Raw genomic sequence first — 27,512 nt, 5'->3', positions numbered from 1 at the left:
AAGTGACTTGCTAACTAATTTAACTAGTTAACATGTCTGTATAGACGAAGTCTGAACTGAAACAGCAATGCAAATGACTACCATTGTCACGGGTGACACGCGCTTTAGGCTTTAACTTTTACTATTAAACACCAGATATAGTTTAGTCATTTTTACTAGGCACTATTTTTATTTTTTGGTCGTCCAGGTTTTGTGAAGCATTGTTTACAGTGACATACTACCAATTTTGATATTTGAAGCTCCTGTTTTCAGTTGATAAATAGTAGCCTAGCACGCTGAAAGTGAGTGCTAATGGCTAACAATAGCGACTAGGCCAAGGTAGCTAATCCTCATGTTCCAGTTAGCTTGCTAAAGCAGACAGCTACCGGAATCCAAATCACCTTATTTTATAAAACACTATATATATATATATACATATAATGCAGCCCCCGTAGAAACAATTTGCACAGTTTTATTTTAACACTTTATTGAGTCGTTTAAAACAAATGGCTACGTTTTATTGGGACGTCACGTGTCCTCTCCACGTGTTCCCTTCCACTAAAATGCATAGGAACAATGGTTGTATTTTCAACAAAAAAAATCTTAACTGGCTTATGTTTTTATTACGAATTTCTAACAATTTAATTGGTGTCTGTCGTAGAACACGCCAAGTTGTGTGTTATTAAGATTAGACTGTCAATACGGGCAGATGACTTGCTCTTAAATTGTAATGATTCATCATGGCTACATCCATCTCATGATCACATGCTAGCTTGGAGCTAGCCACTAAACTAGCTAGCCCTTTGCTATGCTAACCACTTAGCTAGATATATATATATATAACGTGGACAAATCCGTTTTGATTGCTTGTGGACCTGTCGCCAAGAGACGAATAGTCGGATGCGCTTGATAAAGAATATGTAGAAAGGACGTCGTTTTTAATAATAGCTAGTTAAGTTTGCCGTGTCACCCACATGCGTTTTGACACCACCGATATTTGGGAGGAGACCGGCTGCAAAATGTGTGTATCCCAGAATCCCTCAGTAGTTATGTCAAGACAACGTGGTCCCTCGGCCATGTGATTTTTTTTCTTCTTCTATATCGTCGATTTTATAACAGCGATAACTAATTGTCGGTACATTCTACCAGCATACCACAACAGACTGTGGTCGTTGTCGTATTATTTAACGGGGCTTTGTTTGCTTGGCTTTTTGCGGTAAGGACAAAAACGGGCGTAAACAATGTAACTAGGCCTCAGTACTCAGACGCGCTCCCCCTCCCCCACGCACAGCCAGCCAGCCACTAGCTAGTGTCGCTAGCATCATCAAGTCCTGCCACATGTTGTTTTGAAACATGGCGAAATGTTATGCGTTACTGTGAAATCTAATGTGAATTGATTCAACACCTGGTTTTCTTAATCACTCAAGCTGTCATTCGGTGTATGATTTTAAAGTATTTGACATGTACAAATAGTGTCTTGTTTGCCGTAAAGTCTTATTTCATGGCATCTGATTTGCCTGAAACGACAGTGATATTCAAGAATCATTGTCTACCCCCCTCGAGAAATGCTGATTAGGAATCCAATACGGATGTACAGTGATGAGCTGTACATGAAGTATGGTACACGTTGTGCAATAGGCCATATGTCTACATCTTCACACATCCCTACTCGTTTCTCTGATATTATCATGCTTCCTTGAAGCATGGACTATCCCCTGATAAACAGCTTTTAAGGGACAATTTTTTTATTTTTTATTAAATGAGGACATATAGCTAGATTTATTCAACCAATATCTTGGGATGTGGCTTCATGTTGTGTTAGACTAGAGGTCTGAAAACATCTGACACTTTTGATTTGAACGTTTAATATCCTTTTTTAAGTCTTTTTGTTATTTGTCTGGTTGATATTTTGAGGTTATTTCCATATGCCGTTCGGTACTAAACCTGTTTGTGTCCTATTACCCCTTACAAATGCTTACTTGTTTCCATATTCTCACCAAGTTGGATAAGTACAGGAAGGGAGGGACTGAAGCATGTTTTGAAGAGTTAAACTGACCATATTTTATTTTTTGTCAAATCTCGTCTTGGATGTTTAACTTGAGCCTAGTATGTATGTATGTACTGTAAGGGCTCAGGCACCAATAGATTGAGTACACCGATTTTTACATTGTGTGTAAAATGTCGGCAGTCAGACGTTTACAGTGGGTAGTCCCTAAAACACAGCGTACTGAATGATTGGCAGACGAACGCTAGATCAGGCAGGACTCTCCGACCCTGTTCCTATAGAGCTTAAAGCCTATTTGTGCTTGATCCGGAGAAAGGTGGACAGAGGATCCGTGTGGAAGGTGTGGCTCAATTGCTGAGGCTCCGGAAGCATGCAGAGGCCAAATTGATCTCCGCATCGCTGTGCGCCTCCCAAATTTTGTAACAATGCGGAGGGCTATGTATAGCTCTGCATTGACATGATTGATTGATTGGTAGATGGGGGGGGGGGGGGCGAGAACATGTATAAACTCAAACTCACTTCTTTGACAAGATCTTTAAATGCCCTGACTTATGCAGAGGCTGTATCACCGGAAGGGGCTGCACGGCCAAATGCAGGTGTCAGATTGACCATGCAGCGCCGTTTACTGTCCTGTAGGTTTTTACCGCCAACCCTAATCTAGCACACCTGATTCTAATAATATAATTATCTAATAATAATTTAATAATTAACCAGGTTAGTTACAGCTGTGGTTGGAGTGAAAACCTACAGGAAGGTAGCTGTCCAGGAATGAGTCTGGTGTCCTGATCTAAGTTCGATGCGGTGTGTGGAAGTATTGGTCGTAATTGCTGACTTGTTTTGGCGACTCAGGAATGACTGTCAGGTTTAGTCCTGAAACGTTAGCATTCCTTTAGTGCTCTGGAACCTTCAAACAAGTGAAAATTGAGGCACTTCTGTTTTTAATTGCATTCGTACTAGTACAGGGCTCTCCAACCATGTTCCTGAAGCGCTACCCTCGTACTAGGTGCTTTTTCTTTAGCTCCAACCCCAGTTGTAACTAACCTGATTCAGAGTTTTAACAACTATTAGAATCATGGTGCACTAGATTACAGTTGGCGTGAACCTACAGGACGGTAGCTCTTCTGGAAGAGGGTTGGAGAGCCCTGTACTAGAGGATCCTCTGATTTTAAAGTCTTTGTAGAAGGGCCCTCAGATGGTTTTCTTAGTCAGCATACTCCAGTTTAAATCTAAAACACATTTTTATTTAACCTTTATTTTACAAAGACTTCTATTTAACTAGGCAAGTCAGTTAAGAACAAATTCTCATTTGCAATGACGGCCTACGCCAATTATGCACCGCCCTATGGGATTCCCAATCACGGCTGGGTGTGATGCAGCCTGGATTTGAACCAGGTGCCTCTTGCACGGAGATGCAGTGTCTTAGACCACTGCACCACTTGGGAGCCCAGGTGGTGGTCAAAATTAGCATGGTGACTGTCACTTCAGTGTCTGCGTTCTCACCTGTCTGTCTCCACTTTAGTGTCTGCGTTCTCACCCACGAGAGGAGACTCTTTGTTGTTACCCTGAAACAGAAGGCTACTAGGGAATTGTCCTGAGCCTTTGTAGTTTCAAAGGTGTCAGGACCCTGCTGGGGTCACGACCTGGAAGTGGTGATGTGTAGATGGCTAAAGTGGGATCACAGTGCAGGACATCTTTATTCATGCGCTATGAATGAGAGTTAAGGCGTCAGCATGCTTCAGTTCAGCTGGCAACTAACCTGTAGGTACTACCTTCAGTTCGGCTGGCGGCTAACCGAACAAGTGTGCTCTCTAGTGCCGTCCCAGGCAACAAGAAGAAGTCGTCTGTTCTTTCGACAAGTCGATTAGTCTAAATTTTAAAATATTTATTTTTTCCATATATAGACACCGTATGTGTTTTCGTGAAATCGACTATACAGGCATTTAGCTCACTGTTTGCTGAAATAAGATACAAACGACTCGAGGGAACCAGAAATCAAGATAACCAGACGAAAAATAACCTTAACCTTTCCCGACCGTCCTCTACTAGCTTTCACAGATTCTGCCGTTACTCTCCGGAAGTTGCCGGTAATGGTCCACGTGAGGAATTGGCAAACTTTCATGTGGAATGCCAGTTTATCTTACAATTTCTACCAATCTGTGTGCTAGTTATGGTTTTTCATATGCACATTGTTGTGGAACAGTTTCATTTATATCTTTGTATCTCAAAATAATTGTCATGTGGTTTAATCAAAATTCTATCTAAATAAAAATGATACAAACTTAAAAAGTAACTTTTATTGCCAACTATGTAAAAACAGCCTATAAAGCCAACAAATAAAAACATTGCAGCCTGCAGGTAGAACATTTCCTGATTAAAAAAAATAAATAAATGTCCTATAAATCATATTGGCCAAGCATGGCCCTTCTGCAATGAACTTGAAACATTGTATTAACTAATAACTTGGATCCAGCCTGAAGCTCCTTAAAACAATGTATAAAATATTCTGGGCCCTCAGAGTTTACTGCACCATTGAGTGGTTATCAAAAGGGGGAGAGCTGGAAAGATTTTTCAAATACTATCAGACCCCCAAATGGGAACATTTCTATGCCTATATTCGTGTGCAGGCCTGGTAGCCTATAGGCCTACTTCTATGTGTAATCATTGACATGAGCGGTCCAAACAAAAGACAATGACTCAACTTGTAAATAGAATGAAATTAACCAAAACTTGTTTCTCGCAAGTGTAGCGCAAGTTGTGCACTCTGCAAACAACGTGTCCTCTGACAATGAAAACGGTAAAAGACTGGAATAATATATTGAATACATTAACAGACATTACCATAACCAAACAAACATTGTAGATTAGGAAATTATATGAATTAATGGTAAATATGTAATGGGGAATTGATAGATGCTAACAATCAAAAGCAATTCACACAATGAAGTTATGAAACAATGAATGTGCACAAATTGGTGGGAGAGAGCTCATTCTGGAGAGAGAAGTGCATTGTGCAGCCATTCTCCCATTCTTGGACTGTAAAAGACTGGAATAATATATTGACTACATTAACAGACATTACCGTAACCAAACAAACATTGTAGATCAGGAAATGATATGAATTAATGGTAAATATGTACTACTGGAGATATATGTAATGGGGAATTGATAGATACTCTTCCCTGTGGCCTTCGCAATGGATTAGTTCACTGAGATGGGAGCGAATAAGAGGGTATCTCGTGTGCCATTATAAAAATATATATTTATTTATTTATTTATATATATTATAAATAATCTCTCTCTCTGCTGAGAGAGAGATATATATATATATATCTCTCTCTCAGCAAAAAAAAAGATGCATCCCTTTTCAGGACCCTGTCTTTCAAAGATAATTCGTAAAAATTCAAATAACTTCACAGATCTTCATTGTAAAGGGTTTAAAACCTCTTACATCTAGATGTTCCGCTAGCGGAACGTCTGCTCCAATATCCAATGATGGGCGGGGCGCGAAATACAAACTCGTCTAAAATCCGAAAACTTCCACTTTTCAAACATATGACTATTTTACAGCTATTTAAAGACAAGACTCTCGTTAATCTAACCACACTCTCCGATTTCAAAAAGGCTTTACAGCGAAAGCAAAACATTAGATTATGTCAGCAGAGTACCCAGCCAGAAATAATCAGACACCCATTTTTCAAGCTAGCATATAATGTCACAAAAAACAAAACCACAGCTAAATGCAGCACTAACCTTTTATGATCTTCATCAGATGACACACCTAGGACATTATGTTATACAATACATGCATGTCTGTTCAATCAAGTTCATATTTATATCAAAAACCAGCATTTTACATTAGCATGTGACGTTCAGAACTAGCATTCCCACCGAACACTTCCGGTGAATTTACTAAATTACTCACGATAAACGTTCACAAAAAGCATAACAATTATTTTAAGAATTATAGATACAGAACTCCTCTATGCACTCGATATGTCCGATTTTAAAATAGCTTTTCGGATGAAGCACATTTTGCAATATTCTAAGTACATAGCCCGGCATCACAGGGCTAGCTATTTAGACACCCAACCAGTTTAGCCTTCACCAAAATCACATTTCCTATAAGAAAAATGTTATTACCTTTCCTGTTCTTCGTCAGAATGCACTCCCAGGACTTCTACTTCAATAACAAATGTTGGTTTGGTCCCAAATAATCCATCGTTATGGTCCATCAACGACGTTTTGTTTGTGCGTTCTAGACACTATCCCAATGGTATATCACGGTCACGAGCATGGCGCAGAAAGTGACAAAAAAATTCTAAATATTCCATTACCGTACTTCGAAGCATGTCAACCGCTGTTTAAAACCAATTTTTATGCAACTTATCTCGTAGAAAAGCGATAATATTCCGACCGGGAATCTGCCTGCCTGTAAACTGAGGGAAAAACCGAAAGCCGGGGGCGGGGCGGGTCGCGAGCGTAAGCATTTCCCCACTGAGAGACCACTTAGCTTTTGCTCTCCTTTGTTTCAGCCAGGGCTTTGAATTACGTCATTCCTGTTTTTCCCGGGCTCTGAGAGCCCATTGGAGACGTGGGTATTGTCACGTAACAGCAGAGATCCTTAGTTTTTGGAAGAGATGTCAAAGAAAGCAAATAAATGGTCAGACAGGGTACTTCCTGAACAGAACCGTCTCAGGTTTTTGCCTGCCATAGGAGTTCTGTTATACTCAGACACCATTCAAACAGTTTTAGAAACTTTGGAGTGTTTTATCTCCAAAGCTAATAATTATATGCATATTCTAGTTTCTGGGCAGGACTAATAATCAGATTAAATCGGGTACGTTTTTTATCCAGCCGTGAAAATACTGCCCCCTAGCCATAAGAGGTTAAACACTGTTTCCCATGCTTGTTCAATGAACCATGAACAATTAATGAACATGCACCTGTGGAACAGTCGTTAAGCGACTTAAAGCTTACAGACAGTAATGAAAACACAGGACACTAAAGAGGCTTTTCTACTGACTCTGAAAAACACCAAAAGAAAGATGCCCAGGGTCACTGCTCATCTGCGTGAATGTGCCTTAAACATGCCGCAAGGAGGCATGAGGACTGCAGATGTGTCCAGGGCAATAAATTGCAATATCCGTACTGTGAGACACCTAAGACAGCGCTACAGGGAGACAAGACGCACAGCTGATCGTCCTCGCAGTGGCAGACCACATGTAACACCACCTGCACAGGATCGGTACATCCGAACATCACACCTGCGGTACAGGTACAGGATGGCAACAACAGCTGCCCGAGTTACACCAGGAATGCACAATCCCTCCATCAGTGGTCAGACTGTCTGCAATGGGCTGAGAGAGGCTTGGACTGAGGGCTTGTAGCCTTGTTATAAGGCAGGTCCTCACCAGACATCACCGGCAACAACGTCGCCTATGGGCACAAACCCACCGTCGCTGGACCAGACAGGACTGGCAAAAAGTGCTCTTCACTGACAAGTCGCGGTTTGTCTCACCAGGGGTGATGGTCGGATTCGCGTTTATCGTCGAAGGAATGAGCGTTACACCGAAGACCTGTGCTCTGGAGTGGGATCGAGGTGGAGGGTCCGTCATGGTCTGGGGCGGTGTGTCACAGCATCATCGGACTGAGCTTGTTGTCATTGCAGGCAATCTCAACGCTGTGCGTTACAGGGAAGATGTCGTCAACCCTCGTGATGCTCATCATGACATGACCCTCCAGCATGACAATGCCACCAGCCATACTGCTCATTCTGTGCGTGATTTCCTGCAAGACAGGATATCAGTGTTCTGCCATGGCCAGCGAGGAGCCCAGATCTCAATCCCATTGAGCACGTCTGGGACCTGTTGGATCGGAGGGCTAGGGCCATTCCCCCCAGAAATGTCTGGGAACTTGCAGGTGCCTTGGTGGAAGAGTGGGGTAACATCTCACAGCAAGAACTGACAAATCTGGTGCAGTCCACGAGGAGGAGATGCACTGCAGTACTTAATGCAGCTGGTGGCCACACCAGATACTGACTGTTACTTTTGATTTTGACCTCCCCTTTGTTCAGGGACACATTATTCAATTTCTGTTAGTCACATGTCTGTGGAACTTGTTCAGTTTGTCTCGGTTGCTGAATCTTGTTATGTTCATACAAATATTTACATGTTAAGTTTGCTGAAAATAAACGCAGTTGACAGTGAGCGGACGTTTCTTTTTTATTGTTCTTGCTGAGTTTATTTTCATACATATTTACTACTGCTCGACTAAAAATCTTGTTCTACCAGCAGCCTATCGACCAGTCGAATAATTGGGGTGAGCCCAAGTACTCCCTTAAGACATTTGCTTGGAAAAAAGCAGAAATAGTATTTGTCCATTTTGATACTCCGTAGCCAGTATACACTTCTTCAAAATAGTCACAATTAATCTAAGAACTTAAATGACATTAATTTTACTGTTTTTGCCGAGGAGATTTGTTTTTACATCTAACTAAGCTGTGTAATTCTGTATTTCTACATGAAAACGAGTAGTCTCTTGTTGCATGACCAAGACTTTACTGAAGAATCCCTACTAGTGACCAGTCTTGTTCGACTAGCAGCCTATCGACCAAACAGTCCTCAACGAAGGAGCGTGGACTTCGGCTACGGGAGACTTCGGCTTGCCTCCAGAATTTTTTTTTTGTGCCCGAACAACCGAAAAACTTTGACCCAAGTCCAAAACAAATAAAAAAACGTCAGAATATATGCACAAACTCTTCCTAATTTTTTGGGGGGGGCTGGGAAGCATGCGGACGCCTTTACTGTCTGCTTACTAGTTGGTGTAAATGAAGTTCTCTCGCCGTAGTGAGTGATGCTAGGCTGCAAGTGTTTTGTCTTTTCTTATCAAGTTTTGGCTAAAATAAATAATGTTAGAATTGAATCACTAGTTAGTTGGCTAATAAATGAACTGAGTCTGAGCAAACGTGGCTGACTTGTACAGCCTGATACCACTGCTGGTGTAGGCCTAAATCAGCAGGTTTGTGCAACAGAAGAAATAGGTGAAGAATTAGCTAGCTACATGAAGTAAAATAAAACATTTTTAATGTTGGGTCCCCCCTGGGAAACACTGACTAACAATAATGGTTCCTACTGTGGCACAATAACTCCTCACTGGCTTTTTCATTCATTGTAATGTCAAACACTGTATTTAAATTACCCACTCATTCTATAAAAAATAAAGAAAACAATACAAAAAAAAAATGAATTCCAAATAGTAGATGAATAGACAAATAGTGCCCACTTATATTCTAATTATAGAAATAGATTAATTATATTTTCATGATTCCAGCAGTTCACCCATGTGTTTTTGACCTAAATTGCATTTGCAATATTTAGTTAAAAATAAGCCCTGGATTTTTAAAAATTTTCTTCCCATATCGTGCAGCCCTACGTGGCAGTATGGAAATGCTGAAATGTATCTGGTTGAAGTTTGTTTTTATACTGTTAAATCAGAATGGAGAAAGACCCATATGAACCACTCTAGGCTCATGCAGTACTCATAAAGCCAATGTAAAACTTTTATTATTCAAAAAACATAAAATACTGTGAAAAATATTGTGGCATATATTTTTTTGCCCTTTTCACCCAGCACTAGTTTGTGGTGGAGTAGACTCTCTCTCTCTTTTTGACGTCAGGTTTTTTCCCCCAGAACATAATGGTCAGGTCCTCTTTTGACCAGACAGTATGAACTATGTATTCAGCTTTTGCGTTTTTGTTTGAGAAAGACCCTTTTGGGTTCACTGAGGTACCAGTCTACCGTGATAATAAGACCCTTTTGGGTTCACTGAGGTACCAGTCTACCGTGATAATAAGACCCTTTTGGGTTCACTGAGGTACCAGTCTACCGTGATAATAAGACCCTTTTGGGTTCACTGAGGTACCAGTCTACCGTGATAATAAGACCCTTTTGGGTTCACTGAGGTACCAGTCTACCGTGATAATAAGACCCTTTTGGGTTCACTGAGGTACCAGTCTACCGTGATAATAAGACCCTTTTGGGTTCACTGAGGTACCAGTCTACCGTGATAATAAGACCCTTTTGGGTTCACTGAGGTACCAGTCTACCGTGATAATAAGACCCTTTTGGGTTCACTGAGGTACCAGTCTACCGTGATAATAAGACCCTTTTGGGTTCACTGAGGTACCAGTCTACCGTGATAATAAGACCCTTTTGGGTTCACTGAGGTACCAGTCTACCGTGATAATAAGACCCTTTTGGGTTCACTGAGGTACCAGTCTACCGTGATAATAAGACCCTTTTGGGTTCACTGAGGTACCAGTCTACCGTGATAATAAGACCCTTTTGGGTTCACTGAGGTACCAGTCTACCGTGATAATAAGCAAAACTATAGGTAGTGAAGTCCTCCCTTCATTTCTCTCCGCTGTTTCCATAGATCAACGCCGTCTACCCAGGTTTGTGTCTCAGCTCTGACCTTATGTATTTTTTTTTTTATCTTTTAAAGAGCTGCATCTGTCTGGGCACAGCGATTATGGACACATCCCAGTTAAAACTCACTGTTCTAGGGTGTGGGGTGGGTGGCTACAGGCAGAGACGGTGACCTCCTCTCTGCAGCTCAACCAGCCACTGAAGTGTCTGAGCCTGTTACTCAGCGGGTGGTGATGTCACCCTTCTGATCATGTGAAGGAGCGAGAGTCTTCAAGAGGGGGGGAGGGAGTGGCTGTGTGGCTGCTGGTGGCATGGTCTTTTCCTCCATATTTGGTTCTCACTGGCCTCAGTCATCCTGTGCTGCAGCAGCTCTGCTACCGTGCTCCTTGGGTCTAATCCCAGTTCTAGATCGGCTTCTGTCCGAAATAATAACTAATGCTTTTAAATAAAATAAATAAAGAAGCGTAAACAAGATTTTATTTGGTGTCTTTTCATGTCTGCTGCGTGAGGATTTAATAAGCACTTCTCACATGCTCTCAGAGACAGACGTCCCATTTATAGGTTGTTTGCTTTGATCATCTTGTTTGTGGCAACTGGGATGTTTTAATCCAATTCCAAATGTTAGCTGGTTAGCTGTGCTTCTTACCGTGGCTTGCAACACAGCTGAGCACAGCACAAACGTCCTACACTAGCAACATGATTGGCTAGCAGTGGCCCTGTTCCGTTGTCTCCTTCTGGTGGCTCTGCTCAGTAACAGAGTTGGATGGATATTGCCCCCCCCCCCTACCCCGTACACTAAGACCTTGGTGCTTACGTGGCACAGTGCTTATTAATAGCCCCCATATCGTGTTTTTTGTTTGTTGCTGATTTTCAGGGACTCTGCACTGAGAATGAGGCTGTGGTCTCCACCTGAAGAGGTTTGGAGGGGGCTATGAGTATGAGCGAGTATGATGGGAAGAGGGAGTGGCGCGAGGTGGATAGAGGGAAGCTGGTTTGGTGGTGGGGGCGGGGGGGGGCGCATGACAGCTGGCTAATGCTAATCATTGCCTCTGGCTGTGTGGGTGCACGACTGCAGAGACTTGCTCTGATCTTGACTGCAGGGAGGGAGAAATGGACTGAGGGTGATTGAGAGAGAGAGGGGCGACTGGCCATAGTGCTGCATTTCCCAGGAGCTGTCACAGGGCTGCAGCCCACGTGGTTGACGATCCCTCACAGGTGGAGGTTGGACCAGAGCGGCTTGCTGCTGGGCTGAACACACACACACACACACACACACACACACACACACACACACACACACACACTCTGGAGTGGTGTAACAGAACACTTATCAATGCTCTCACGAGGTTGAGCAGGTTGAGCACACTGCTGAACTTCCCTTGAAGTCCTAACTACACACACACACACACACACACACACACCCCACACGGTTATATATATATATATATATATCTTAGTGTAATCGTTTCAACATCTTTTGAAAAAAAGACAACGCCTGATATCGATCTGGAGACATCATTTGAACTTTGTTTTACAGTGTAAAACTTCCCATCAGCTGAACTGAAATTGTATTTAAAATATGAACAGAGGCTCTATGTATCATATTCCAGGTAATTACATGTTATTTCTGATACCGCATGGTTGGTTCTGCCTTTATTGCTGGTATTCTGCAGTACAGGCTACAGCAGGGATCATCAACTAGATACCTCCTCTACTCCTTCTCCCCCCTTCTCTACCCTCTGTCTGTCTCTCTCCCTCCTCTACCCTCTGTCGCTCTACCCTCTGTCTCTCTCCCTCCTCTACCCTCTGTCCCTCTACCCTCTGTCGCTCTACCCTCTGTCTCTCTCCCTCCTCTACCCTCTGTCGCTCTACCCTCTGTCGCTCTCCCTCCTCTACCCTCTGTCGCTCTACCCTCTGTCTCTCTACCTCGTCTACCCTCTGTCCCTCTACCCTCCTCTACCTCCTCTACCCTCTGTCCCTCTACCCTCTGTCTCTCTCCCTCGTCTACCCTCTGTCCCTCCCCCTTCTCTCCCCTCTCTATGCCCCCCCCCCCCCAAAATACTTTTGTGTGCCTGTTGCTGACCCTGAACCACTGATTAGCAGACACTCTTATCCAGTGCGACTTACATGAGCAATTAGAGTTAAGTGCCTAGCTGAAGGGCGAATCAACACATTTTTCACCGAGTTGACTTGGGGATTTGAACCAGCGACCTTTCGGGTTACTTGCCCAACGCTCTTTAACTGCCAGGCTACCCCTTGGTATAGGCCATTTGAGACGTAGCCCGTCTTCTCACAGCTGCCTTTTTTTAAAATATCATCTGATTTGCATGGAGCACAGAGTGAACTGCATGCCTGATACCCACGTGGGATACATAGTTCACCACTGAACACACCATCCCTGAGTTTGGTCTGTGTTCAGAGAACCGTTTTGAAGAGAGGGCATGTTTTACAGTCCCTCTTGACAGTTTGGTGAAACTGTAGTCCCTGGATAATTTTACTCTCCTGCCTCTTAACCTTAGGCTGTGTGTTGCGTGTTTTTGCTTTTTGTACCAATGGCTATATTAGCTTTTTCAACGAACGAGACCCTCTGGCCCAGTTCTTTTAATCAGCGTGACAATGGGGTTTGAGTGCTACTGCTTAAGTATGAAACACACCATGTCAAGAGCTCGTATGTTTGTTTCAGCATTATTTTGTAATTATTTTTTTTCGTTGTTTGGAAAGGTCTTACTGAAAACACCCTGAGTTCACTATCAGCTTTGCTGATAACATTTAGGATTTTGAGAATTGGGGACATTTATCTTTTTGAAAGTTAATGTTTAATCTGTTTTTAGGCCAGAGTACATACACCTTTTTTTTTTTTTTTTATAAAAATGAGACTGGCTTGTTGCAGAGGGTAAAGCGGTTGCCTGAAAATCAGTAGCTTAGGTGGTGTAATAAAAGCAAATTCTAGTTGGGCTGTCTGGCATGAGTTCTTGTGAGAGAAAACAATTGGTGTCATCAGCTTTTGGCACATCAACACCTTTTATCTAATAAATAGTTGAGGAAACCATGGCAATCAACATAGGCCTATAACACCCCCCCCCCCCCCCCCCCCCCCGTGCGCACAACTGTTTGCCCAATTCATCAGGTCAGAAGCGTTCAAGTTCTTTGACAGCCATTACCTTCGACTGTGGAACTCTCGGGTAATTCACCCCCCCCCCCCCCCATCAAAAAGGTCAGGAGGTCATTGGAGAGGGTCATAGTAAAACTTGTATTCCCAGTTCTGGGTTCCCCCTTTTTTTAGTCCAATGAGTTCAGTTCCACCCTGCCCTCGCGCCTCGTCGCTCTGGATTGGCCCAGTCGGCTCGGCTTCTCCTTTTTTTATGTTTGGTAACCACACATTCTTTTATTCAGAGGTGAAAATCTGCCGCAATCTTATTAGAGATGAATATGATGAATCCTACAGATGGGTTTGTTGACGAGTGGCGCAGTAGTCTAAGGCAGTGCTTGAGGCGTCACTACAGACCCGGGTTCGATCCCGGGCTGTGTTGTCGTGACCGGAAGACCCATGAGGCGGCGCACAATTTGTCCCAGCATCGCCCGGGTTAGGGGAGGTTCTTGGCTGGGATGTCTTTGTACCCATCGCGCTCTAGCGACTCCTGTGGCGGGCCAGGCTCAGTGCACGCTGATACGGAACTCAGTTGTACGTTGTTTCCTCCGACGCATTGGTGCGGCTGGCTTCCCGGTTAAGCGAGCAGTGTGTCAAGAAGCAGGGTGGCTTGGCAGAGTTGTGTTTTGGAGGACGCATGGCTCTTAACCTTCGCCTCTCCCGAGTCCGTACGGGACTTGCAGAGATGGGACAAGACTGTAACTACCAATTAGATATCACAAAATTGGGTAAAAAAATGTTTTAAAAATAAATAAAATAAACTTAGGCATGCATCCTTGGGAAGGGTTTTGGCAGAAGATGGGCATAGAAAACTACTGCCTCAGAATAGAACCGATGCAGTTTGTTTCCCTACTGGTCTTGGCTCTGTTCACCTGAATCCTCGTTCATTAGTGCACAGGTAGTTCCTCCCTGTTTCAGTCCATTTTCTTCCGTTCGTTACCTAGGTAAATACGACCCTGTCACAGCTCGTAACGCGGGGATGCCGTGAGTACTACCACCTGTTTGAGAGTGACATCTGGAGTACTGCTGCCATCAGCACTTTTCACCACAACTGCTATTAAGAAGACTCTTAGTGACAGACAACATTTGCAAAGTTAAACAGGGAAATTTCCTTAAGAAGATTAGGAAATTAGCTGTAACCTACGCATTAAGTGTAGCTAGTGTTAGTGCTGCAATGACTCTTAACCAGTTAATCTTACTGATGAACATATATTTGAGCATTGTAGGTATACAGTTCCTAAGTTGATGTTGTAATTAAGAACATTTAGGATAGGGGGGGTTGTACTCCTCCTCCTAATCATTGTAGCTGTTGGTCGGTCACATGCCTATCTTTAGTTGCTAATCGGTGGATTTGTTAATCCACATGAAAGGATTGTAATGCTGTATGAGTCTTAATTTTAACATCTGTACATTGAAACACATAAAGTTAATCTCTCGCAGTTTTTTTCCCGTGCTTGATTACAATTAAATTTTTTTATCAACTATGAAATGATACATATGGAATCATGTAGTAATCAAAAAGTGTTAAACAAATCAAAATATATTTTAGATTCTTCAAATAGCTACCCTTTGCCTTAATTGGATCTTTGCATGCTATTGGCATTCTCTCAACTAGCTTCACCTGGAATGCTTTTCCAACAGTCTTGAAGTTTCCACATATGCTGAGCACTTGGCTGCTTTTCCTTCACTCTGCGGTCCAACTCATCCCAAACCATCTCAATTGGGTTGAGGTCGGGGGATTGTGTAGGCCAGGTCATCTGATGCAGCTCTCCATCTTGGTCAAATAGCCCTTACACAGCCTAGAGGTGTGTTGGGTCATTGTCCTGTTGAAAAACAAATGATAGTCCCACTACGCGCAAACCAGATGGGATGGCGTATCGCTGCAGAATGCTGTGGTAGCCGTTCTGGTTAAGTGTGCCTCAGAGTTGTAAATAAATCACAGACAGTGTCACCAGCTAAGCACCATCACACCACCACCTCCATGCTTCACGGTGGGAACTACACATGCAGAGATCATCTGTTCACCTACTCTGCGTCATACAAAGACACGGCGGTTGGAACCAAAAATCTCAAATTTGGACTTCCACCAGTCTAATGTCCATTGGTCATGTTTCTTGGTCCAAGCAAGTCTCTCTTTGTTATTATTGTTCATGACATAAAGTAATGGACTGTCATTTCTCTATGCTTATTTGAGCTGTTCTTGCCATAATATGGACTTGGTCTTTTACCACCCCTACCTTGTCACAACACAACTGATTTGGCTCAAACGCATTAAGAAGGAAGGAGATTCCACAAATTAACTTTTAACAAGGTACACCTGTTAATTGAAATGCATTCCAGGTGACTACCTCATGAAACTGGTTGAGAGAATGCCAAGAGTGTGCAAAACTGTCATCAAGGCAAAGGGTGGCTACTTAAGAATCTCAAATATACAATCTGTTTTGATTTGTTTAACCCTTTTTTTGGTTACTACATGGTTCCATATGTTAATTGATAGTTTTGATGTCTTCACTATTATTATACAATGTAGAAAATAGTAAAAATATAGAAAAACCCTTGAATGAGTAGGTGTGTCCAAACTTTTGACTGCTACTGTACTCAGTGCATTCGGAAAGTATTCAGACCCCCTTGACTTTTTCCACATTTTGTTACATTACAGCCTTAATGTAACAATTTACACACTACCTCATAATGACAAAGCAAAAACATATATTCTTTTGAATTTTTTATATATTTTTTAGAAACCCAGCCTAAAACAGCAAGCAATGCAGATGTAGAATCACGGTGGCTAGGAAAAACTCCTTAGAAAGGCAGGAACCTAAGAAGAAACCTAGAGAGGAACCAGTCTATGAGGGGTTGGCCAGTCCTCTTCTGGCTGTGCCGGGTGGAGATTATAACAGTACATGGCCAAGATGTTCAAATGTTCATAGATGACCAGCCGAATAATTATCAGTGGTTGTAGAGGGTGCAACAGGTCAGCACCTCAGGAGTAAATGTCAGTTGGCTTTTCATAGCTGATCAAGTGCCTTGGGCTCTAGGAAGTGTCTTGGTGGTTCCAAATGAATGATGGAGGCCAATGTGTTCTTGGGGACCTTGAATGCTGTAGAATCGTGTGTGTGTGTGTGTGTGTGTGCGCGCCTCTCCAAATCATGTCCAATCAATTGAATTTACCGCAGGTGGTCTCCAATCAAGTTATAGAAACATCTCAAGGGATGATCAATGGAAACAGGATGCACCTGAGCTTAATTTCTAGTCTCATAGCAAAGGGTGTGAATACTTTTGTAAATAAGGTATTTCTGTTTTTGTGGGAAAAGTAAAAGGGGTGTGAATACTTTCCCAATGTACTGTGCATGCATGCATGCTTACATACAAGCTGATTTAAAGAAGTGAGCACAAAGAGGTCATGTCCTGCTATAGTTTTGAAATTCATAACCCTTAGTGGAGGGCAGGCCCAACACAGAAATCCCACCCCACACACACACACTTCTGTTGGCCGCTCACACATTTTGTTTTGTAAGTGGCTTTGGCTGAGTTATTAAAAAAATACTTTAAAAAAATAAATATATTTTTATACTTCTCACTGCATGTCTGGCATTGTCCGAGGCCATGATTGCCAGTAAGGAGATCTATACAGATTTGCACGGGTTGTCAACAGCCTAGCATCTGAGCAGAGCGCTACACAACCTCACCAGCTCAATGCTTCCTTCTTAGCTTCCTTATGGTAGTCAGTTGTGTGACTACTTTCACAGCCATCAGGTTCACAATGGACAGGCTTTGGTAGAGTACAGTATGGTCTACATAATCAGATGAATGTGAAGTCCGGTCAGGTGCACCACTTTCACCGTCAGTCCTAATTCAACTTAAACACAGTGCAGTCTTTTAGTGGTTCAGTTTCTGCAGTATCACCAGAGCACATGCTTTCAGACAGTCCCATGCTGTTACTTAGGCCTCTATCAAGAGTTGACTGTGAATGCTTTCCTAATGCCTCCTCGCACATAACCGCTGCCCCTGCACGTTGACTCTGCATATAGCCTCCACATTGACTCTGTACCGGTACCCCCTGTATATAGCCTCCACATTGACTCTGTACCGGTACCCCCTCTGTATATAGCCTCCGCATTGACTCTGTACCGGTACCCCCTCTGTATATAGCCTCCGCATTGACTCTGTACCGGTACCCCCCCTGTATATAGCCTCCACATTGACTCTGTACCGGTACCCCCTGTATATAGCCTCCACATTGACTCTGTACCGGTACCCCCCCGTATATAGCCTCCACATTGACTCTGTACCGGTACCCCTCCTGTATATAGCCTCCACATTGACTCTGTACCAGTACCCCCTGTATATAGCCTCCACGTTGACTCTGTACCGGTACCCCCTGTATATAGCCTCCACGTTGACTCTGTACCGGTACCCCCTGTATATAGCCTCCACGTTGACTCTGTACTGGTACCCCCCCTGTATATAGCCTCCACATTGACTCTGTACCGGTACCCCCTGTATATAGCCTCCACATTGACTCTGTACCGGTACCCCCTGTATATAGCCTCCACATTGACTCTGTACCGGTACCCCCCCGTATATAGCCTCCACATTGACTCTGTACCGGTACCCCTCCTGTATATAGCCTCCACATTGACTCTGTACCAGTACCCCCTGTATATAGCCTCCACGTTGACTCTGTACCGGTACCCCCTGTATATAGCCTCCACGTTGACTCTGTACCGGTACCCCCTGTATATAGCCTCCACGTTGACTCTGTACTGGTACCCCCCCTGTATATAGCCTCCACATTGACTCTGTACCGGTACCCCCTGTATATAGCCTCCACATTGACTCTGTACCGGTACCCCCTGTATATAGCCTCCACATTGACTCTGTACCGTAATACCCTGTATATAGCCTCCACATTGACTCTGTACTGGTACCCCCTGTATATAGCCTCCACATTGTCTCTGTACCGGTACCCCCTGTATATAGCCTCCACATTGACTCTGTACCGGTACCCCCTGTATATAGCCTCCACATTGACTCTGTACCGGTACCCCCTGTATATAGCCTCCACATTGACTCTGTACCGGTACCCCCTGTATATAGCCTCCACATTGACTCTGTACCGGTACCCCCTGTATATAGCCTCCACATTGACTCTGTACCGGTACCCCCTGTATATAGCCTCCACATTGTCTCTGTACCGGTACCCCCTGTATATAGCCTCCACATTGACTCTGTACCGGTACCCCCTGTATATAGCCTCCACATTGACTCTGTACCGGTACCCCCTGTATATAGCCTCCACATTGTCTCTGTACCGGTACCCCCTGTATATAGCCTCCACATTGACTCTGTACCGGTACCCCCTGTATATAGCCTCCACATTGACTCTGTACCGGTACCCCCTGTATATAGCCTCCACATTGACTCTGTACCGGTACCCCCTGTATATAGCCTCCACATTGACTCTGTACCGGTACCCCCTGTATATAGCCTCCACATTGACTCTGTACCGGTACCCCCTGTATATAGTCTCCACATTGACTCTGTACTGTAATACCCTGTATATAGCCTCCACATTGACTCTGTACCGTAATACCCTGTATATAGCCTCCACATTGACTCTGTACCGTAATACCCTGTATATAGCCTCGCTATTGTTATTTTACTTCTGCTCTTTAACTATGTTTTTTTACATTTTTTTTATTTCTCTTTCTTTTTTTTCTTTTTTTACTTTCCCAACAATGCTGTTTTAAGAGAAATAAGTGTCAAGGGCTTTTCAGTAAGCATTTCACTAAGGTCTAGTGCACCTGTTTGTATTTGGCACGTGACAAATACAATTTAATTTGAAATGGCACCCTATTCCCTTTATAGTACACTACTTTTAACCTTTGACCTATGGAGTACTTAGGAGGACTGAGAAGGTTTAGCAGCTTCATAATGTGATGTTATAACCTCCTAAATGAGATGTCAGACAGGCTCAATGATGGGGCTGTTATAACCTCCTAAATGAGACATCAGACAGGCTCAATGATGGGGCTGTTATAACCTCCTAAATGAGATGTCAGACAGGCTCAATGATGGGGCTGTTATAACCTCCTAAATGAGACGTCAGACAGGCTCAATGATGGGGCTGTTATAACCTCCTAAATGAGACATCAGACAGGCTCAATGATGGGGCTGTTATAACCTCCTAAATGAGATGTCAGACAGGCTCAATGATGGGGCTGTTATAACCTCCTAAATGAGACATCAGACAGGCTCAATGATGGGGCTGTTATAACCTCCTAAATGAGATGTCAGACAGGCTCAATGATGGGGCTGTTATAACCTCCTAAATGAGACATCAGACAGGCTCAATGATGGGGCTGTTATAACCTCCTAAATGAGACATGAGACAGACAGGCTCAATGATGGGCTGTTATAACCTCCAAAATGAGATATCAGACAGGCTCAATGATGGGGCTGTTATAACCTCCAAAATGAGATATCAGACAGGCTCAATATTGGCCACTAAGAGCGTGCAATGTTGTCATCAAGGCAAAGGGTACTTTTGAAGAATCTCAAATATAAAATATATTTTAATTGGTTTAACACTTAAATAAAAAAAAATTATTCGTATATTTTTTTTACACGATTCCTTGTTATTTCATAGTTTTGTCTTCACTATTATTTTACAATGTAGAACATTTTAAAAGGAAAAACCCTTGAATGAGTAGGTGTTGACTGGTACTGTATATTTAGTTAGTGTTGCATTACGTGCACAGTATTAGCATTTCAAAATGAAGAATAAGTGGTCTACTAGATAGAGAATAGTGACTGGCTTTGACCCAACGCCATGAGCCATCGGATATCCTCCTCACTGACCCACAACATATTTCTTCTAGTTTGTTCTGCTAGTGGAATTGAAGGGGATGAAAATATGAATACATGACTCTGTGACTGTGTAGTTATTAGTTCATTCCAGGACTCGTTAAATCCTAAAGACGACCCAGGTCTGCTTCCCAAATGGCACCTTAAGTTCCCTATACATTGTGTTACTGCTGTCCAGAGCCCGTAAGGTTTTGATCCAAAGTAGAGTACTACATAGAGAATGAGGTGCTATTTGGGACGCAACCAAGAGGTTAAGTAGAACTTTTTTTATTTTTATTTTTTGCCTGTTTTTATTGATGGCTGTACAAGGCAGACTTGTGTTGTGACGTCCACCGTCCTTTTGTTGTTTCTACAGAGCTGCCGCCCACAACAGGCCCGGCCAAGGTGGTGAAGGCCCCAAATCCCAGGCCTCGGAGAGGAGGAAAGGTAACAATCCACCTACTGCTGGCCAATCCATTGCCTGTGTGTGTGTATTTAGAAACAGGTCATGCTTCCTGGTATGCAAATGATAGAAACCCTCTAAAGTGCTTCATTCACACAGTCTGGATTTCTTCTCGTTCCCTTTATTGTAAAAGAGGACCTATTATGGGCCGCACCTTGTTGATTGCTGTAGTGGAGCTTTGATATGATCAGCATAAAGTCATGTTGGCCTCCGTAATGGCACCCTATCCCCTATATGGTGCACTTCTTTTAACCAGAGCCCTATGGGGCCCCCTCCATCTTTCTCTCTCTGTCCGTATGGGGCCCCCTCTGTCTCTCTGTCCGTATGGGGCCCCCTCTGTCTCTCTGTCCGTATGGGGCCCCCTCTGTCTCTCTGTCCGTATGGGGCCCCCTCTGTCTCTCTGTCCGTATGGGGCCCCCTCTGTCTCTCTGTCCGTATGGGGCCCCCTCTGTCTCTCTGTCCGTATGGGGCCCCCTCTGTCTCTCTGTCCGTATGGGGCCCCCTCTGTCTCTCTGTCCGTATGGGGCCCCATCGGTCTTTCTCTCTCTGTCCCTATGGGGCTTGGTCAAAAGTAGTGCACTATATAGGGGTTAGGGTCCCATTCGGGACAAACTCTCTAAACAGTGTTACATTCCTTGGATGTTTTTTTGTTGTTGTTTAGGTTGGAGATTTTGGAGATGCTATGAACTGGCCGACACCAGGGGAGATCGCAACTAAAGAGACGCAGGTAAGTCGGCGCCTGGAGATAGATCTGCCAACACCACACACACACACACACACACACACACACACACACACACACACACACACGTGGCCAGTTGAGTAGGGCACAGTGCTGTTTGCAGTAGTAGCGAACACATAGCCTCTCTAGATATCAGGTTTTCCTCCCACAATTAAATTAAAAAAATTCCTGTCTTAAAACGTCTGTACGTAACAGAAGGTAAGCTTGGCATAGAGGAACTACTTCACCACCTTTATCCGCTTGAATTCAATAGTAGCAAGATAAGAGGTCAAGGAGTTTCTATTTTTTTTGTGTAGAGTGCATTTCACAGGTGGCTAGTTGGCATCAACTACCTTCACTTTAAACCACTTAAACCAGGATTTTTCCTGCAAACTTCGGGTTTGAATCGCAACCTTCTGGCATGTCTGCCTCGTTATTTGTTTGAGAGAGAGTTGTCTGTCTGAAGAGAACCCACCCCAGAATGAATATATATTATATATATATTATAGATATAGATAGATGGACTCTTTCGTCACCTTCGATAAGAAAGAGTCCGTCATTGAAACTGGATCCTAGTTACTGCTGTTGCCTCGGGTCGGGACTAGAGAACACACAGCTCTTGTTTATTCAGAAGGTTACCGGACCTCGACAGACAGACAGCCTCAACCAGTCTTAACCAGTCACCTTGACTTATCAATGAATAATGCCTCTTAGAGCAGAAGACTCGGTCTAGCTCCTCATTGGCGGGGAAACAACAGTGTGCAGAGTTTGAGGAACAACACAGGAGAATGGTCAATAGGAAGACGAGACGTAAATAAAGTTGGCTCTCTATTCCCCCCCCCCCCCCGGATTATGACGCTGCTGTGGGTGTTTTGTGGTGGGGGGGGGGGGGGGGTACTCGACTGGCTCTTTTTTTGTCTCTTAAGTTGCTAGTTAACGACACAGTGGGACTACTTGAGGCTGCACGTAGCATGATTGGGTTGTCCTAAATGGCAACCTTATTCTCTACATAGTGTGAGAAAATAGTCTATTTTGAGAGCACACTTGACTATGGCCCTGCAGTTAGAAAAATGCTCCTCTCTCCCCTTCCCAGAAAAATACCCCTCTCCCCCCCTTCCCGAGAGATCGACTTGAGAGCAAACATGAACTCCCAAGACTCAGCACTGAAGGCTTAAATACACATGAGACTGGTAGAAGGACTCTGAGCTGTAGCAGTGCAGTTACCTGAGGCATCCATACGTTCCAATCTTCATTTCCCACCAGGTGCAGGGTACCACGGACGGAGGATGCAACTCATTTGTGACCTCTTACAGTAGCATATCCCTGCAGGCTATTTCTGACAACTGGGATCGGGGAGATAGTTTCTCACTGGCAGAGTGACCCCCCCCCCCAGTATAAACCCCTTTTTTAGACGGGGGGTGGTGAGGCGAGGGAGCGGCTGCTCTGCGCACGTTCTGCCAGGCTAGCGCAGGCCTGAGGAGATGTAGGTCAGAGCAGGGCCAGGAATAACCAGGCCTGGACGGGTCCCTATAGACGGGATGTCCTTTTAGGGATCCCCACAATAACTCCTGGACCTCTGCTGCTATTCTGGGGGGGTTGTCGGCAACCAAACTTTTCCAAACGCTGTCAGTTACTTGAAAAAAAAAAAATTTAGGTATCAGAATTTGATATTTTTAAGCTTTTAAAATAGGTTGGCTGTTTTTCCCAGAAAGGCTGTGAAGGTTTTGGTTCAGTACTGCAATGAAACTAAAGCTTTAGTGTTGTCATTACTATGTCCCCAAGGGCCATTGTATCTTTTGATATGACAACTTCATTGCCCATAATTTCCTATGAGAATTGTTCAGTTATTTTAGGTGATTTTTCTAGAATTGAATTGTTGGAATTGAGGTTAACGCTTAAAGATTGTGTACTTTAAGTGGTTAGGTTTGTGAGTGTAGTTTGTGTTGGGTCGGAGGGCTTGGAATGTAAATGCCACACCTCAACTATCACAAACCTCCCTAGACACCAAACCTTTATTCTCTTTCTGTGGCGTTTTGTAAAGTCTTCAGAATCATGCCTGTAAAATGAGAATCTTTTCTGTAGAATTCTGCCCATACAACGTCAGCAAATTCTATAGAATGAATCAGCATTCTTGCTCTTTAGGTTTTAGAGGACATCTCATAACAATGACGAATTCCATACAATTTTCATTACACTCTCCAGTTACATGGCATTGAAACACAGGCATATACATCATCATCATCTATCATTGTCTGTGTGTGTTGTTGAAATGGCATTTAAAAAATATATATTTTCATCCAGAACGCAATCCTATACTTGTGATTGCGTCTTTATCCTAAAATACCTTCCCTTCTGTCCCCCCTGTGCTCAGATTGAAGTTGTGACTGGGATTGTGTCATGCCCCATGCCTGTCAGGCAGGTCAGAGAGGTGAGCTCCCCACGGAGATCCCCAGTAAGTTCACCCCTTCACATGGACCTGAAGCAGCCTGGTCTAGGAGCCTCCACGGCCTCCTGGCTTCCGTAGAACCTGAATGACCTGAAACAAAGGATACTCCCTAGGAGTATAGTGGGGGTGACGTTAACCAATCAAAAGGCTTGCTGGGGAATTTATAATAATAATAATTGGGGAGACGGTTGCACGGACCCTGATTTTTAAGCCTACTCCTCGGTTGAACAGAACTATGGAGACCCAGCATGAAAATGGTTTAGTCCAACCGTAGACATAATGTGGGTCTGTGCAACCAACAGTTTGTGGCTGTCTAGAAGGAGTAAGATGGTGGAACGGCTTGCTGGTGGGGTGAACATAGCCATTGGAAAGCTTTGACGAGTGTTATTGATTTAACTTCCAATCACACAAAAGGAATCCAGTATTTCTTCAGAAATTGGTATCGGGTTTGCAGTGGCCACAGGAAATTAGCATTATATTAGGCATTCAGTGCTCAAAGGACGCTAACTTCCCATTTAGGCTATTGGTTTTCCGTTAATTGCTCATTCATACTTAGTAATGTTAACAGCTATTCTGGCTCCTGTTCAAATACAGAAAAGTGTACAGTTCTTCTATTTGAATGTGATTTACAAAGGTTTGTATAGCAAGTGAGCTATCTAACACATTTTGAATGGACATCCTTATTCCAGTTCATTGTTAGGGGTGTCTTTGCTCACTATGTGACTGTTTTTGTTGTTGTTGTGGATTACTTTCATTTTGTTGCGACACGAAGAAGAAAAAGCGAGAGAAGAGAAAAAACAAAATCATTTTTGAAATGTGTGTAGTACAAGTGTGAATGACTAGGCCTAGTCTTGCCAAACTAACCCTTCAACTGAATGTTTTGCATGGTCTTCCTATGCAAAGTGCCCTGATAGAAGTTATTTAACTTAGTGAGTGAGCTCAAACATCCAAGTGAACTAAACTTGCATTTTAATTTGACTAAGTCTCAAATGGATACGCCGCATGACTAATTGAGCGGATGTGATTAAACACAGGATCTGCAACTGTCTCTAGGCAGCTCTCTGGCCATGTTAAGACTTGGCAGTTAATGCTGTTTTTCTATTCTCATCTTGGAATTCCGAACACATCATGTGTCTACACTTAGGTTTAAATGTGTCCCAACATATCCACATAGTGGATTCCCTTTTTTCCCCCTGCACTATATTCAAATGCCCAGTGTGCATACTGCAAATGGTGGAATCGGCTAAATATGACGACACGACTTGATGGTAGTAGCTAACCTCCTGTAGCTAGCTAGTAAGCAACGCTAAAGGGATTGCAAACAGGTTACCATAACTGTAGCCAAACAAATATTTTTTTCTAAATATTAGCTTGCTGGCTAGCAAAACAGGTTCCTCACACGCTAGGAACGTATTTCTTCAACATTATAATGAAAATGAGTATTCCGCATAAATTAAATCGAAAAAAAAAAATGTATTGAATAAAAGAAATTGGAGTGAGATTGGACCATTCAGGAAAATCCACCTCAGTGTTCTGAATGCCCTGGGGTAGTGTTTTCTTTTTCAGCCGGACAATTAAACCATTTCTATGCCAAAGACGCACCAGAATAACTTCCAAGAGGCGTTGAGGTTTCCTGAGTGGTCCAGTCTCAATGTTGACTTTAAATTTGCTTGAAAATCTGAGACAAGGTTTGAATGTGTGCTGTCCTGCCAGACTCAAGTTTTTTTTTTTTTACTTAAAAGTTCAAATATGCTAAACCATAGTCTCACATCACCATCGACGATGGCTGACCGAACATCATCGTAATATCGCCCAACCCTACTCACTAATCTTAACTCCAGGACAGGTTGTGTCCCAGAACAAGGAGGAATAGAAAGCTATTTCTTTGTTGTTGTTTTTTTCTCCCCATGTTGTACTTTTTAAGAGCACCACACGGGTGAGTCCTAACTTCCACCTCGGTCACATGTTCACTTCGTCTCCCATGTTAGCTAGGTTTCCGTTCCATTGGCGACAGATTGTCATGCTGATATTCTAAAATCATTTAGATCCCATCATGCAATGCGAGTTATTTTTCTTCCCTATCCCGTGCTATCCAGCTTAATGGTGCTCTCTTGCGGGGGAGGGGAGAGAATCACGTGTGTGTGGCGCAAACGGCAGACTCCACTGCGAAGCACATGATCTGCAGGTTGAACATGGTGAGATTATGGACTCCTAAATTGATAGATAGTGCAGTTGGTATATAGGCGATTTTTACAGCTAGCTGGCTACGTATGCTGATATTGACTTTTGTATTATTGAATTCTGTATATACAAAAGTATACGGACACCCCTTCCAATTAGTGGATTCGCCTACTTCAGCCACACCCTTTGCTGACGGGTGTATAAAATTGAGCAAACAGCCATGCAATCTCCATAGACACACTGGCAGTAGAATGGCCTCACTGAAGAGCTCAGTGACTGTCAACGTGGCACCGTCATAGGATGCCACCTTTCCAACAAGTCAGTTCGTCAAATTTCTGCCCTGCTAGAGCTGCCCCCCGGTCAACTGTAAGTGATGTTATTGTGAAGTGGAAACGTCTAGGAGCAACAACGGCTCAGCCGCGAAGTGGTAGGCAAATTCCAGGAGAACACTACCTACCCCAATGCACAGTGCCAACTGTAAAGTTTGGTGGAGAAGGAATAATGGTCTGGGGCTGTTTTTCATGGTTCGGGCTAGGGCCCTTAGTTCTAGTGAAGGGAAATTGTAACGCTACAGCATACAATGTCATTCTAAACTATTCTGTGCTTCAATCTTTGTGGCAAGCTTGGGGAAGGCCCTTTCCTGTTTCAGCATGACTATACACCCGTGCTCAAAGCGAGGTCCATACAGAAATGGTTTGTTGAGATCGGTGTGGAAAAACTCGACTGGTCTGCACAGAGCCCCGATCTCAACCCCATCGAACACCTTTGGAATGAATTGGAACGCCGACTGCGAGCTAGGCTTAATCGCCCAACATCAGTGCCCGGCCTCACTAATGCTCTTGTGGCTGAATGGAAGCAAGTCCCCACAGCAATGATCCAACATCTAGTGGAAAGCCTTCCCAGAAGAGTGGAGGCTGTTATAGCAGCGAATGTGGGGACCTACCACTACCTGGTCATGTAGCTATCTAGCTAGCCGGCCAGCCAACCCAGAGAGCGAGCATTGCATTATGGGTTTTGTCGTCAACTTGAGCTGCAACATATTTCCAAACCTTTTGTTCACATGCTGCTACCAACTTGATTATAATGCAGTGTTTCCCCTATATTCATTCAGCAGCGATGGCGCACTGCTGCTGTTTAACTTGTGGCCGCCAATACATTTTCAAAATGGTATAAAACATTTTCAGTGTAAACCTTAAAGGACTAAAACCGTATTTTAAATGATGTAGAAAATATATTGGAGCAATATTTTTTTTTTTTTCCTGAAATCATCTTTGAGAACTAACAACAATCCAA

The 27,512-nt window shown here is 43.4% G+C and overlaps 1 protein-coding gene across 9 annotated transcripts in view; it reads left to right on the top strand.

Annotated features, from left to right (window-relative positions):
- LOC115153882 (la-related protein 1) overlaps positions 1-27,512 on the top strand; it is a 55,451-nt gene that overhangs the window by 1,204 nt on the left and 26,735 nt on the right. For 7 of the 9 annotated variants that reach the window (XR_003867785.1, XR_003867784.1, XR_003867783.1 and 4 more), the window contains exons 2-4: positions 20,785-20,855; positions 21,533-21,598; positions 23,964-24,044. Coding sequence is in view for 6 of the 9 variants with exons in the window: in XM_029699531.1 (XP_029555391.1) it covers positions 20,785-20,855; positions 21,533-21,598; positions 23,964-24,044 (218 nt within the window). In the remaining 3 variants the exon portion in view is untranslated. The remainder of the gene's footprint in view (positions 1-20,784; positions 20,856-21,532; positions 21,599-23,963; positions 24,045-27,512) is intronic. The other 2 variants (XM_029699534.1, XM_029699535.1) reach the window with 2 other exon arrangements.

Source organism: Salmo trutta, chromosome 19 (genome assembly GCF_901001165.1).
Source record: "Salmo trutta chromosome 19, fSalTru1.1, whole genome shotgun sequence".
NCBI lineage: Eukaryota > Metazoa > Chordata > Actinopteri > Salmoniformes > Salmonidae > Salmo > Salmo trutta.
Note: the sequence above shows the minus strand (reverse complement) of the source record. Positions and strands in the feature narration are given on the sequence as shown.